This window comes from Pelobates fuscus, chromosome 5 (assembly GCF_036172605.1).
Source record: "Pelobates fuscus isolate aPelFus1 chromosome 5, aPelFus1.pri, whole genome shotgun sequence".
NCBI classification, from domain to species: domain Eukaryota; kingdom Metazoa; phylum Chordata; class Amphibia; order Anura; family Pelobatidae; genus Pelobates; species Pelobates fuscus.
Window position 1 is genome coordinate 91,409,811 of NC_086321.1, and position 13,206 is coordinate 91,423,016.

General features: G+C 42.0%; 1 protein-coding gene across 1 annotated transcript in view; it reads left to right on the forward strand.

Annotated features, from left to right (window-relative positions):
• Nucleotides 1-5,113: 5,113 nt before the first annotated feature.
• Nucleotides 5,114-13,206, forward strand: part of NDUFAF2 (NADH:ubiquinone oxidoreductase complex assembly factor 2) — a 141,869-nt gene continuing 133,776 nt past the window's right edge. Inside the window, exon 1 of the mRNA XM_063456912.1 lies at nucleotides 5,114-5,363. Coding sequence (XP_063312982.1) covers nucleotides 5,249-5,363 — 115 coding nt within the window. The 5' untranslated portion in view covers nucleotides 5,114-5,248. The remainder of the gene's footprint in view (nucleotides 5,364-13,206) is intronic.

The following is a 13,206-nucleotide window of genomic DNA, read 5'->3' on the forward strand; positions in this document are numbered from 1 at the left end:
TTATAGTACATACAAATGTCTACACCAGGTTATGAATGCATCATTTAGTATACACTGAGTGACTTGTAATTATAATAAACATGTGAAATTAAAATGCCAGTTATAATCAAATTATGTGCCTCTGTTTTTGCAGCTGTTCTTGTAACTTCCCCTGCCACTCAGCTGTGAGTAAAGGATGAAAGAAGAGCAGTGGTGGCCCAAGCATTAGGCCAGTTAGGTGAACACCAAACATCTCGCAAACACTGCGGGCCCGCACCTCGGACCTTTGCTCCAGACAGCACCTCTTGTGTTGGGTTGCCCCAGTAAGCTTGTGGTCTGTAACTCTGGTGTCCTTTGGTGAAGTAGAAATTGTTACACTTCAGCTGCAAAATGGAAACGAACAAGGTTGCTAAATAAAAATGTGTTTTTGTTTGTCAGAGTGTATGTTTAGCATTTGAAACTGACCCAAGAACTCTTATAGCAGTTGACCCTGGAGATGTGGTTTAGGTTTCCTGAGGGAACCATGCAATGTGAAGGAATTGGTGTGGTAGTGGGTAATAGAATTATTGGGGTAATTTGGACGGGGCTGAAAATGAATAGCATGTTATGGATCTAAAGGTGATGACGGGGGATGAGACTGACGTGGTTGTAGAGTCAACACCCACACCCACACAAACACAAACATAACACAGCACATACACAGCCACAACATATATTACATATTTCCATCCCACACCTCTCTAATGTAAGCTTTTCAAAAAAATGTAGACCCATGTCTGGAGTAGAGGCACAGCACTGAGAGCTGCATGCCAGCCAGGGCTCCCTGCACAAAACATGGTCTGTGATCTCTGTCTATGAGGGGGGTGGAAAGCCTGAGGCTCCCTTGACTGTGTATGTAGGGTGGAAGTGGCTCCAAGCTTTTGTGTGTGTTTGTTGTTCAGGGGGGTGGAGTCTGTTGTTGTACCCAGCTCCTGGAAAAGTTTTCATTTTATTAAATGCAGTTTTTTTATTAAAAGGTTACTCCAAGCACCATTACCATTTCAGTGATTAGAAGTGGTCATGGTGTCTGGTGCCTGTATGGGCAGCATATCTATTTAACCCCTTAATGACACATGACATGTGTGACATGTCATAATTCCCTTTTATTCCAGAAGTTTGGTCCTTAAGGGGTTAAAATGCTGTCGGAGGTGTAATTAGCCAAATCTAAAACTAAAAAGGTCAATTCACACTCTCAGCCAATGAATTGCTGACGGGATTGGCCTACAGCTTGTGCAGCTCTGCAGAAGCCAGAAGTCATCACTGGCTGGACACAGGAGCACCCTCAACGTCTGGCTGTGAACCAGGCAAGCGGGCAAATCGTTTCAAAACGGTTTGCCCCAATGTCTGGAAAATAGGGCCAGAGTACTCCTGGCTTCCTCATTACTACACTGAGCAGTAAATGTACTTGTTATGATGCGTGGAGCAACCATTTAATGTTTATACATTATTTTTTATGGATAAATGTTAAATATGGGCCAGGAGTTCTTCTTTAGTCCCCATTTTTAAGAATTTTAAATAGATTTTGCAGTAAAAATTATGATATTAAACAAAAAGATAAATAGGGTTAGGGTTAGGCAATTCCACTGTTCAAAATAGTTTCACCCAAAACTGGTATACTATGCGCATTGCCTTGCAACATCTACTAAAACAGCAAGTAATGGCTATGGTTACTCTGGACTCATAACAACTTCATCTCCCTGAGCACTGATTTACCTTATGGTGTTAAAACAGTTTTTATTATTCTCTGTTTTTATTGCAATGCATTAACTTGGCTCTCCCCAGGTTAAAAGGGTAATCCAGAGGTGGACCCCATGCTCAATGTGCCTAGAGGGGTATCAGCTACACCTTACTGTCAAGGTCCAAGGAAGGCCGAAATGATCATCCAGGGTTGCTGTATCTCTTGTGCAGAGAGAACTTGCTGACACATTTTGGTTCTGGACTGCCTGTATGGGTGGGATCAGTCTGATATGTCTTGGAACTAGCTCTCTCTATAATGACACAAGTGAGCAAAAACTATTTTGACATCTCTGCAGGAATTTACCAAAGGGCCAGCTACTGAGTTCCACTAAGCCTTTGTCTGTTCTAAGAGTTCTCATATTCTCTGTTTTTGTTGTAAAATTATTTTGCAATGGTTTAACACCAAAGTTGGTTCGTTTCCCCCACACCCATTGTAAGCACAGATCACTCGCAATGCGTTTCCAGTGAAAGGCTGAGCTGACAGTCTCAGGTTCTCATGGCCGCCAAGACAATGTTTCCTGCTACTAGAGTGGCTGAGTGATAGACAGAGGAGGCAGCATGATGGGACAGAACTTTGTTGTTATAGAAAGCAATGTAAGACAGTACCTAGGGATGAAATTGGAGTGGAGAGTTCCAGGGCTCGAGTCCTGCAGGAACGCATGGGAACGGCGTTCCTGCACTTTTTCCAAAGCAGGAACGCCGTTCCCGCTAGTGATCCTGCAGGACTCGAGCCCTGCTACCTGCAAACAGGGGCCATCACACGCTGTGTTCCCTCTCCAGCTCTAACTCTCGCGAGACCCGGCTGTCAGAGCGTTGCCACGGGTTACCATGGCAACGCTCCGCACAGGCGAGTCTCGCGAGAGTTAGAGCTGGAGAGGGACACAGCGTGTGATGGTCTCTGTGTGCAGCAGCTGCCTCCCTCCACCGGACCACCAGGCGATCTCCCCCCTCCCTGACAAGGTAAGAAGCAGGGAGGGGGGAATAAAATAAAAAAATATATACACACATAAAGTAAAAAAAAAAAAAGCTTCCTCCCATCATCTAGCGCACCCACATCATCCAGCACACACACACACAATCCAACACACACCCACACATCATCCAGCACACACACACATCATCCAGCACACACACACACACACACACACACATCATCCAGCACACACACACACACACATCATCCAGCACACACACACATCATCCAGCACACACACACACACACACATCATCCAGCACACACACACACACACATCATCCAGCACACACACACACACACACACACATCATCCAGCACACACACACACATCATCCAGCACACACACACACACACACATCATCCAGCACACACACACATCATCCAGCACACACACACACACACACACATCATCCAGCACACACACACACACACACACATCATCCAGCACACACACACAAACACACACACATCATCCAGCACACACACACACACACATCATCCAGCACACACACATCATCCAGCACACACAAACACAATCCAACACACACATCATCCAGCACACACACACACACACACACATCATTCAGCACACACACACACACACACATCATCCAGCGCACACACACACTGCATTCATTATACACAATCTGCACTTACTACAAACACACTACATTCACTATACACACTCTACACTCACTGCAAACACACTACATTCATTATTCATACTCTGCATTCACTACAAAGCACTACATTTATTATACACACTCTGCACTATATGCATAGGAGTGTAATTTAAAAAAAAAAATTGTGGGGGGGGGGGGGAATCTTGGGTGAGTTACCACACTTTTTTCCCCAGGACTTGACCCCTGGAGAGTTCCTTTAACATACACTGAACAAAATTATATATGCAACACTTTTGTTTTCGCCCCCATTTTTCATGAGCTGAACTCAAAGATCTAAGACTTTTTCTATGTACACAAAAGGCCTATTTCTCTCAAATATTGTTCACAAATCTGTCTAAATCTGTGTTAGTGAGCATTTCTCCTTTGCCAAGATAATTGGAAGTGCTTTGCAAAGGTGTGCCTTAGGCTGGCCACAATAAAAGGCCACTCTAAAATGTGCAGTTTTATCACAGAGCAAAATGCCACAGATGTCGCAGGTTTTGAGGGAGCGTGCAATTTACATGCTGACTGCCGGAATGTCCACCAGAGCTATTGCCCATGAATTGAATGTTCATTTCTCTACCATAAGCCTTCTCGAAAGGTGTTTCAGAGAATTTGGCAATACATCCAACCAGCCTCACAACTGCAGACCACGTGTAACCACACCAGCCCAGGACCTCCACATCCAGCATCTTCACCTCCAAGATTGTCTGAAACCAGCCACCCGCACAGCTGCTGCAACAATCGGTTTGCATAACCAAAAAAATTCTGCACAAACTGTCAGAAACCCTCTCAGGGAAGCTCAACTGCATGCTCGTCATCCTCATTGGGGTCTCAACCTCACTGCAGTTCGTCGTCTTAACCGACTTGAGTGGCGTCAGGCACTTTGGAGAGGTGTTCTCTTCACGGATGAATCCCGGTTTTCACTGTACAGGGCAGATGACAGACAGCGTGTATGGCGTCATGTGGGTGAACGGTTTGCTGATGTCAACTTTGTGGATTGAGTGGCCCATGGTGGTGGTGGGGTTATGGTATGGGCAAGCGTATGTTATGGACAACGAACACCGGTGCATTTTATTGATGGCATTTTGAATGCACAGAGATACCGTGACGAGATACTGAGGCCCATTGTTGTGCAATTCATCCACGACCATCACCTCATGTTGCAGCATGATAATGCACGGCCCCATGTTGCAAGGATCTGTACACAATTCCTGGAAACTGAAAACATCCCAGTTCTTGCATGGCCTGCATACTCACCGGACATGTCACCCATTGAACATGTTTGGGATGCTCTGGAATATTGGGACAATGCGCAAAATAAGGATCAAACGTTTGATCAAAGGGGGGGAGGGGGGTGGGGGGGTTGCCTTTATAATTATGGCCCAAAGAAGGGTAACAGACATAATAGTATACAAAGAAAAAGAACTGAAACACATTATCCATGACATTAACCAAATTATGAAAGCTGTGGGAAATGAAAAATACAGGAGAGCTACACTGAGCAGGAACAGGCAGAGGGACTACATGGGTATATCTATCATCACACACTAAGCTCAAGTATATCACTATAATAAAACCCCACAAAAATAGCAGTATCAAGTGATCAGAGAGCCCCACCACAAACAATAACAGTAACATGTGATCTCCCCAGCTTCCTGCTTCAGCTGTCAGCACGTGTGTGGAGGGCAGCGGCTTGATGACGTCACAGGCAGGAGACGGTCCATCCCAGTGATGGGAGGTGTGTTCCTCTGTCCCTGATAACCTTATGTGCTCACACTCAGTCTGACTCCCTGGGCCTGTACTCTGTACTGTGTGTCTGTCATCACCCTCCCCAGTTAACTCCCTGAGTGCCATGGACAAGTTACGTATCTTCTTGCAGAGGACACTGGGGAGAGTCAGGCATCACGTGGGGACTGATCAGTTTGGGAATAAATACTATTACATCCCTGAGCAGGCAACCTCGACAGGTAAACAAACAGCCACTGTCTGTCCTAGCACATTAACCCTTTATACCCAGCAGTGTATGCAGCTAAGGGGCATGTTGTGCAGCAATGTCACATGTCTCTGATAGTTTGGGGATAGCTTGTTTAGGTTACTGAGCAACCTTTCCTCCTGGTCTTAACCTTTTGAGTTTAATGTGAAGCCCAGTAAGTGTGGCAATGTGTGTGTACAATACTTTAAACAGTGTTACTTTAAATCAGTAATGACATTTGCTTCTGGCCAGCCAGCTATGGACTGCTATAGTTTCATGTTAAGCCAGCCATGGTTTGAAAGCCAACTAACAGTGCACGTGTTTATATATATATATATATATATATAATATATATTTTGTATGCATTTGTCAGTAAGCTGAATAGCAGCTTTTGCCACTGTTCCTTTTATTCTAATGGGATTGTTTCCTAGTGATGAACTACATGTTTACTGATTCACAGAGCCTGATCTGAGCTCATTGCCTCACAATCACATTGTTCAGCTACTATGATGTCACAGAAGATCTTACAGTTGTAGTGCCATGTAGATTGGTAGATTAGTATAGCCAATCACAATGGCCTCTTGTAGCTAGCTTGCCTAGAAATCCTGTAGCCCTTTGAATTCAGTTTAAAGCTGGACATTGGGCTGCTTGGATCTATTATTTTTTTTAGGGGGGCCAGGTTGTTAAAAGCATTTTAGAGGATGACAATTTTCATGGAAGAGGATTATGTTATCCGTTAAAGGGATACTCCAGGCACCCAGAACACTTCTGCCCATTGGAGTGGTCTGGGTGCCAACTCCCACTACCCTTAACCCTGCAAGTGTAATTATTGCAGTTTTCATAAACTGCAATATTTACATTGCAGGGCTAAGTCCTCCTCTAGTGGCTGTCTACTAGACAGCCACTAGAAGACACTTCCGTGTTTATAGAACGTGTTTTAAAACGACACTGGACGTCCTCACGCTATGTGAGGACCTCCAGCGTCGCCGAAATCACCATAGGAAAGCATTGTACAATGCTTTCCTATGGGGAGGTCTAATACGCGTCCGCGGCCATTCGGGATATCGGCGCTGGCCTCCGATAAGCAACTTGGGATGGGAGGGAGAGGGGAACTAGAGGGTCCTGCAGTGCCAGGAAAACAATTATGTTTTCTTGGCACTGGATAATCCCTTTAAAGTGAAGAAAATAAGTATATATTTTTATTTTATAAAAGTGGTCCATCAAATCGACCCTTGTTGTTGGAGAGCTCCCATAATGCGTTAAGAGTTACTCCAACCACCATGACCACGTCTGTGATTTGACATGGTCATGGTGGTAGGAGTCTGGATGTGCAGTGTTTCTGCTTAAAACACAGCACATTCAGAGATATTGTTAATTGTGCGTTGGGGGCTAGTTGCTCCTCCCACCAAGGGTATAGTAATGTTCTTAAAAAAAAAAAAAAAAAAAAAAAAAAACATACAGGAGGGTTCAGAATGGTGTTAAAAGGGATTATATTGGTTATAAATATTAACATACTATAACGCGTTTCACCAAGTTATAGGCTTTTTCAAAGTGTTTACAGACCTCTGGACCACCTCTGTTTTATATAGCAGTAACAATTTTTTTTAAAAAGCAGTTGCATGATGTCAGTCATGTGACCATAAAAGTAAATTGTTATATTGTGTGTGACTATAGCAAACCTGTTGCGTATGTGTGCACACTAAGGCATTTTTGTGTGCTTTCTGTGGTGTTAAGTAAATGTAAAACTGGATGTTGGCAATAAGAATTGCTAAGATTACGCTACTCCAAAAAAAAACAAAGGTGTGTGTGTGTGTGTGTGTGTGTGTGTGTGTATGTGTGTATGTATGTATGTATGTATTTGGATTATTGTAAGATATATATATATATATATATATATATATATATATATATATTTTTTTTTTTTTTTTGTATGGTGTATACAGGTGTATAAATACTAAATATTTAGTAAATAATAATATTTATAAAGCCCTAACCATGTTACTCTTGATTTAAAATGAAAAATGACAAATACAAGGATAAAATATCCCCATATAAAAATACCCAATTAATTAATAATTAAAATGGGGTTATTGGAGTAGGCCATCTGTTGCTGGTTCTCAGGAAGGAAAGTCCTTCCACTAACCTGGGAAAAAAAAAAAAAAAAGAGAGAAAACGTATATCTGAAAAAACGCAACAGACGAATTCAATACTCTATTAAAATCAAGTATCATATATAAGAAATACTGTATTACATACAGTATAATGCAAGCATGTCAAACTCAAAGTCTAGTACGGGCCACATAAACGATGTTTAAGTTCATGTGGGCCGCAAAAAAAAAAAAAAACACTTACATTTTCATAGGTACGTAGGTTTATTTTGAAAAGTACAGTATAAAAAAAAAAAACACAGGTGCCTACTCTGCTTTAACACTAAGCATGTACTCGCTGCTCGCCGTGCTGCAAAGAGGTCCATTGTAGGCTGCATGTGGCCCATGGGCCATGGGTTTGACATACTTGGTGTAATGCAATATGTATCAAACATAAGCAGAAAATAAGAAATAAAACAGAAATATACTTTGTAAATAAAATGTTTAGATATATAGTATCAACTTCATACAGTGTTTCCAATTCCACAACAGAATGGCTCAATGGCGCTGTATGTCTAGAAATTCCTAAACTGGTAAATGCCTATTAACACTCTAAAGTTGCTGGAGTGACAGTATCTATGCATTGATTTTAGTCTCTGGCCTGCTTGGTGATCTATCCAGTGGTGTTTAGTGTGAAGGTGCTCAAGGCTTGAGTCTCCTGTCTCCCCCCATGGATGGGAGCGTGAGGTGACAGATTACCGATTTCTTAATCTCTCTGACCCCTTGGTGTTCCCGTACTCCTGATCCAGGCAGAAGGCACCTGGTGGGGGAGACAGTTGACTCGAGCTGCACTTTACAATGCTGCTTTAAACTATACTGCCAGGAGGAACATCTCCTAAGGAGCATTTAGCACCTTTCACACTGAACGCCACTGGACAGATCACCAAAGACTAAGACTAAAATCAATGCTCAAGGGTTTGAGCACAAGGTAGTCGGTTCAGTGAAGGCCAAAATGATTGTCTGAGGTTGCTGTTTATCTGTATAGAGGGCTAAGTCTGGACTGCCCATTACGGTGGGATTGGCACATAGTTTTGGATCACTCCATAATGAGCCAAGTTGTGCTAAAACTAGGCTGAGATCTCTGAGAAGTCACTGACATGCAAACTGTTTGAGTTGTTTGTTCTCTGTATTCTTTTGCACTGTATTTTGGATAAACATTTGGTTATTTTGTATAAACTGCAGGAAGGAAGGGTCAGAAAGCATATAAAGAGCAAAACTAAAATTATTACTGCTTTGCATTTTATTATAATTATTGTTGGCATTGGTGTGCTGCCAACATATTCCACACAGCTTTACAATTATACAGCCAGGAGATATAACTGCAGCTAACTGGTGAAGAGGCTTTCAAAAACATAATCTGGCCTGTTTTGCCTTCACTTCAGCTGGGATCTGTGTCACTCCTCTATTCGGCCTAAAATATGCTATTCCATTGTTAATTCTCCACAATTCCTAGGTTAGTGAAAAAAACACATTTGCTATCAGATCTGAATACTTTCAGATGTCAAGTGCCAATTTTAGACAGCAGAGGGCAGTAATGTCTAGATTAAAAAGTAAAGGTGTAATTAGATGTACTTGACATGTTTCTTTCCCCTGCAGGTTGCAGAATGAACATTAAAGCAACCCTCCCAGTTGTACTTTGCCACACATTCCTTAATTTAACATAAGGTGCCTTTGACTGTCATTTGGATTCACAGTAATTTTGTGTAGTTTCAGCTTAACCCATTTTAATATCAGGACAATGAGAAAACACTGATAAGACAGTTCAGGGTTCTTCACTGAAGTGAGTATTGCAGTAAATTCTAAGTGTATTCATATTTAAAGGAACACTATAGTACCGGGAATAAAAACATATATTCCTGACAGTAAAGTCCTGGAGTGGCTTTTTAGGTGACCAGTGCCGCTCACTCACCTTCTATCCAATGCAGCATGCCGCAGCCATCTGCACCTCCATGGCTGAGATCCTCAGCCTCGATGATCTCAGCCAATCCAATGCTTTCCCATAAGCATTGGGAGGCTATTGCGCATGTGCATCAAAACTCCATACTGCGCCAACCAGCATTGCAAAAGGCAGCGTTTACATTGAAAAGCCTTGACAGGCTATAGATACCAGAACTACTACATTAAGCTGTAGTGACTCTGGTGACTATAGTGTCCCATTAAGGCCAAAATGACCAAATGTAAGCATAGCTGACTTGGAGATGTTTTGTAGTTCAGCTATTTTTCTCTTAAATCTGAAATTCACTTTGCATCCCCCACCATTCTCACTTTGGTACATAACCAGGAATTGTGATTTTTAGGGTCTGGTCTTATTAAAAGGACACTATAGTCACCCAGACCACTTCCCCCAGGTTTTAACCCTTTAGATGTAAACATAGCAGTTTCAGAGATACTGCTATGTTTACATTGCAGGGTTAATCCAGCCTCCAGTCTTCCTGACAGCTGCTAGAGGCGCTTCTGCGATGCTGGATGCAAAAATTGCATTCAGCGTGCTGAACGTCCATAGGAAAGCATTGAGAAATGCGATTAAGGATTAAGATAAGTGGCTGAAGGGGTTTTAACCCCTTCAGCCCAGCAGGAGGGGGGCCTTGAGGGTGGTGGAACCTAAGGGTTATATAGTGTCAGGAAAACAAACCATCCTTTAAATTCACTGGGTACGAGATTTTTATTGTAGACATACCCCATGATGGTGCTTTCCTGTCTGTGTCCTCCCATCCAATGCCTGGTATGGCAGCAGTATTTCCATGGACTGTTGGATAATACAGTTGCAAGAAAAAGTATGTGAACCCTTTGGAATGATATGGATTTCTGCACAATTTGGTCATAAAATGTGATCTGATCATCATCTAAGTCACAACAATAGACAATCACAGTCTGCTTAAACTAATAACACACAAAGAATGAAATGTTGCCATGTTTTTATTGAACACACCATGTAAACATTCACAGTGCAGGTGGAAAAAGTATGTGAACCCTTGGATTTAATAACTGGTTGAACCTCCTTTGGCAGCAATAACTTCAACCAAACGTTTCCTATAGTTGTAGATCAGACATGCACAACGGTCAGGAGTAATTCTTGACCATTCCTCTTTACAGAACTGTTTCAGTTCAGCAATATTCTTGGGATGTCTGGTGTGAATTGCTTTCTTGAGGTCATGCCACAGCATCTCAATCAGGTTGAGGTCAGGACTCTGACTGGGCCACTTCAGAAGGCGTATTTTATTCTGTTTAAGCCATTCTGTTGTTGATTTACTTCTATGCTTTGGGTCGTTGTCCTGTTGCAACACATCTTCTGTTGAGCTTCAGCTGGTAAACAGATGGCCTTAAGTTCTCCTGCAAAATGTCTTGATAAACTTGGGAATTATTTTTTCCTTCGATGATAGCAATCCGTCCAGGCCCTGACGCAGCAAAGCAGCCCCAAACCATGATGCCCCCACCACCATACTTCACAGTTGGGATGAGGTTTTGATGTTGGTGTGCTGTGCCTCTTTTTTGCCTTTTTTTTCTTCCAAACTCAACTCAACTTTGGTTTGGTCCACAGAATATTTTGCCAGTACTGCTGTGGAACATCCAGGTGCTCTTGTGCAAACTGTAAACGTGCAGCAATGTTTTGTTTGGACAGCAGTGGCTTCCTCTGTGGTATCCTCCCATTAAATCCATTCTTTAGTGTTTTACGTATTGTAGATTCGCTAACAGGGATGTTGGCATTTGCCAGTGACTTTTGTAAGTCTTTAGCTGACACTCTAGGATTCTTCTTCACCTCATTGAGCAGTCTGCGCTGTGCTTTTGCAGTCATCTTTACAGGACGCCCACTCCTAGGGAGAGTAGCAGCAGTGCTGAACTTTCTACATTTATAGACAATTTGTCTTACCGTGGACTGATGAATAGCAAGGCTTTTGGAGATACTTTTATAACCCTTTCCAGCTTTATGCAAGTCAACAATTCTTAATCGTAGGTCTTCTGAGAGCTCTTTTGTGCGAGGCATCATTCACATCAGGCAATGCTTCTTGTGAAAAGCAAACCCAGAACTGGTGTGTGTTTTTTATAGGGCAGGGCAGCTGTAACCAACACCTCCAATCTCATCTCATTGATTGGACTCCAGTTGGCTGACATCTCACTCCAATTAGCTCTTGGAGATGTCATTAGTCTAGGGGTTCACATACTTTTTCCACCTGCACTGTGAATGTTTACATGGTGTGTTCAATAAAAACATGGCAACATTTCATTCTTTGTGTGTTATTAGTTTAAGCATACTGTGATTGTCTATTGTTGTGACTATTGTTGTGATGATGATCAGATCACATTTTATGACCAATTTGTGCAGAAATCCATATCATTCCAAAGGGTTCACATACTTTTTCTTGCAACTGTATATGTTTTGACCTATGATATCCAAATTCAAGGCTAGAAATATATTAAAGTACGCTTGTTTGATATCCGTATTTAGTTTTCTTTTCATTTTTGGTTGCAACGTAAAATGGCAGTAGCACCGATTTGTTTCAGACTCACCTGTGGTAGTCACAGGGTTAAAATTTGGGCAAGCTAAAGTAAATATGGGAACATATTTCACATATGTCACTAATGTCACTGCAATTCCACATTGAATTGCAGTGACATACTCTATCTGCATGTGTCTGATTTGCTGTGCTTTGGCCGTTAACAGACACGCTTAGTAGGGTGTTGGCTTTATTGCTTCCAAGTTAGGATGTGAGTATATTTTTCCTGATGCCATGTTAGTGATGAATGGGACAGTGTGTTAATGAGATTGATTGATTCATTAGAACGTAGAATCAGATCGTGCCGATTGGTGACAGTGATGGCACTTATTCACTAAACAGTACGTTGTACAGGGTGTGGCTGCCTATATGTTTTCCAATATCGCTAGAATAGCAGTGGCTAAAAATGTTTCAGTTTGGGTGTCTAATCTTACTTTTTTACTGTAACAATCAATCTATGGTTATACAATGCAGTATTGAGTTCAGAGAGGCATTCAGTTTGCATGGCCTCCTTCTTATTTTTTCATTATACATTTTGTTCACTTCTAAGCTAGTCTGTGTATTGGAATATAAGTATTTGTGATTTCTGTAGCTGGACCCTTGCCGGCACAGTATGTGTCTTGGGGTAATGTGCGTTACACAGTGCTCAGTAACTGTGAGCTCTGCTGAACCAGGTGTTTGTTTGTTTGTTTGTTTGTTCAAGTTGATTAACCAAGTTGTTGCATTTAAAGAGTTCAGTCTTAGAATTGCATTTCACAAGGTTATATTATACTGTGGGTGCAGAGAATATGGCAGCCATGGCCCTATGCAATGAAGTGTCTTAGGGGGTCGTAAAACCCACAATGGTTTGATTTTATCATAGACTACAAGATGTCTAGAGCTTCCCCCTCTGGACATGGTGACGAAGGTATCTTGGATTTGTATGGCTCATTTATGATGGCTGGGTAACCAATATCTGCAGTAGCTGCACTGACAGAAAGCATAACTGGATGCAAGACCACATTTGGTCTAAGCTAACTGGACCATGTAAAAGCACTCTGTCATGTAATCATGTATGGTCAGATCATGTTATTTTACTTTGTGTCTGCACTTACAGTGTTTGCACATCCTTGGAGACAGAAAACTATAAATATGGTCAATGAATGTGCATATAAATGCCCAAATAGCATCATAACATCCCATCATGCGTTGTGGTAAG